The sequence below is a fragment of the Mus pahari genome, chromosome 10 (assembly GCF_900095145.1).
Source record: "Mus pahari chromosome 10, PAHARI_EIJ_v1.1, whole genome shotgun sequence".
NCBI classification, from domain to species: Eukaryota; Metazoa; Chordata; class Mammalia; order Rodentia; family Muridae; genus Mus; species Mus pahari.
The window spans coordinates 107,259,121-107,261,849 of NC_034599.1; the positions used below are offsets into that span (position 1 = coordinate 107,259,121).

Genomic DNA, 2,729 nt, shown 5'->3' on the forward strand with positions numbered 1-2,729 from the left:
TCACTTCATACGGAGTTGGGGCTCTAACGTACTGTGCGGTCACTTCATACGGAGTTGGGGCTCTAACGTACTGTGCGGTCACTTCATACGGAGTTAGGGCTCTAACGTACTGTGCGGTCACTTCGCAGTTTTGGCCTGTGACTTTTTTTTTTTTAATATTTATTTATTATATGTAAGTACACTGTAGCTGTCTTCAGACACTCCAGAAGAGGGAGTCAGATCTTGTTACGGATGGTTATGAGGCACCATGTGGTTGCTGGGATTTGAACTCCGGACCTTCAGAGGAGCTGTCGGGTGCTCTTACCCACTGAGCCATCTCACCAGCCCTGGCCTGTGACTTTTTAGTCAGATCTTTTGAGAATCTTGGTACAATCTGATTTCATTATATTCATCTGTCTCCAGCCCCTCTCAGACCTACCTCTTCCTTACCCCCCAGCCCTGTGGGGTGTTTGTCTTGTCACCCAGTAGGTCCAGTTTGTGCTGTCCATACACTCATGGACGTGTGCCACCCCACTGGTACAGAGGGCTCACCAGGGGCAATGTTCTTAACAAAAGGGACTCCTTGTTCTCCAGCAACTATCAATTGTCAACAGCCCCTCAGCTGTGGGTGAACAGCATTTTAAAACTGTTCTTAAACTGTGCAAACTGAAGAGGAAATGTATTTATTTATTTATATGTGTGTACATGCAGAAATACCTCGGCATGGAGGTCAGAGGCCAATTTGCAAGAATGTGTTCTCTCCTTTCACCATGTGGGGTCCCAAGACTGAACTCACATAGGCAGCTTGGTGGCAAGTGCTTTTGCCCACTGAGCCATCTCCTGGTCTCATGTGGCCAGTCTCTGAAGGCATGTTAGCACCTCACCTCAGGGAAGCACGCAAGCTCAGAAAGAGGAGAGAAGCCCTGAACTCAGTCACTCCAACACGTTATTCTGCCGATGTTGTGAGCCCACAGGTATGTCACCCAGTTCCCTAATGTGTCAGTACTTAGACTCAACCTATGGGTTCTTCAGTTTCTTTCAGTCTAATTTTTAAAACTAGTTTATCTCATTACATGTATGTGTGTGTGCCTGTGTGAGTTTGTGTTCCATGTGTATGCAGGAGCCCCTAGAGGCCAGAAGGGGGCATCAGACTGCCTCGAACAGGAGTTACAGATGGTAGTGACCAACCATGTGGTATTGGGAACCAAATCCAGGACCTATGCAGGAGCAGCTGACACCCCCTCACCCACTGAGCCGTCTCTGCAGCCCCTCTCCCTACCTGCTGTGGAGACTTGCAATATGGAGAGACCCGGTCTCAAAAACACTAACACTAACGGGAATAGAGAGATGCCTCAGTGGGTAAAGATGGATGTTGCCATCAGACCTAAGTCTGATCCTCGGAACTTGCTTGGTGGGAGGAGGGAACCAACTTCTAAAAGCTGTCCTCTAACCTCCACTTATACCCCTTGGCAAGTATTCACGCACACACACCTCAAACAAACTAATTAACTGAACTAACTTACCTCTACATCTGTCTGGAAGTTAAAAAGATCCACCCGTTGCCAGTTGCTGCCATCCAGGGCTAAGATGTTCCAGGCCTGGGAGGTGGACATAAAAGAGGAGGCTGGGTGAGGGACATGAGCTGATATGACTCTCATCCTAACTTTTATATAGTGTACAATTATAACACTGTTATTTTAGTAGATGAGGTCTAACTGTAATGTTATGTTTGAACCAAACCTGTCCCTCTCACTGACACCGAGTAAGAGCCAGACAATACTCTACCTTGGAGATCTGTGCACATCGGCATAGAGTTACGATGTCCAAGAAGGAGAATATTCTAGAGAGAGAGAGGAAAGGCAAGAAGATGAGATGGTATCAATATTTTAACTACAACTTGGAGACAAAACCTAAAGCATCGCCTGACACAGACTTCCCAAGAGCCCCGGCTGACAGCACAGAGCGCACATTGAGTTCTCGTCACTGCTGTAAAAATCTAAGGGGCTGTGTGTGCATACTCTGCTTTAGTTGTGTCACACAAATTCTCTCAAAACAGAAGTCACCGAACTTCTATTGCTCCTGCTCTGAGAACTGGACATGGAAAACTGGACCTTCCTCCACCTCCCTGAGGACCAGCACTCGCTCTAGTGTCCCCAGAGCTGAGGCTGGGCTCCCCATCCTGCCAATGTGCCTGACATGCAGCACCAGCTCCGGGTGTAGATTCCCCAATAGGTTCAGATATCGGAGTCTCAAATAATGTGGTTCCAAAGGTCTGGTGAGGAGACCCACTTGATTAGATGTATCCGTTCACCTGGCAGAGAGCCCCCACTCTATGTGGGTTCCCCAGGCAAAAGGAGCTGGGGGGCAAGAGAAAGACTGGGAAGGGGGCAGAGAGGCCCTCTGGGTCCCGGTGACATCTGTAATGGCTTTAGAGGAAGGTAGCCTCAGGCATGGCAGGGCTCAGGGGATCCCTCTGACACAGGAGTGGGCACACCGTGTGTGCACCGCAGTGCAGGGGACAGACACTGTAGGGGACTGGATGTTTGAGGGCGGGCACAATGCTGTGTGGGTAAAAAGGAGATGTGTGTAGAAAGCAAGAGCTGAGCCTGGCATGGTGGCGCACGCCTTTAATCCCAGCACTTGGGAAGCAGAGGCAGGCGGATTTCTGAGTTCGAGGACAGCCTGGTCTACAAAGTGAGTTCCAGGACAGCCAGGGCTACATAGAGAAACCCTATCTCAAAAAACAAAAA

General features: G+C 49.1%; 1 protein-coding gene across 1 annotated transcript in view; it reads right to left on the reverse strand.

The window, feature by feature from the left end:
- Positions 1-1,821, reverse strand: part of Fbxl2 (F-box and leucine rich repeat protein 2) — a gene marked incomplete at its 5' end in the record, with an annotated part of 21,331 nt that extends 19,510 nt beyond the window's left edge. The window contains 2 exons of the mRNA XM_029542898.1: positions 1,503-1,577; positions 1,765-1,821. Coding sequence (XP_029398758.1) covers positions 1,503-1,577; positions 1,765-1,821 — 132 coding nt within the window. The remainder of the gene's footprint in view (positions 1-1,502; positions 1,578-1,764) is intronic.
- Positions 1,822-2,729: the final 908 nt, after the last annotated feature.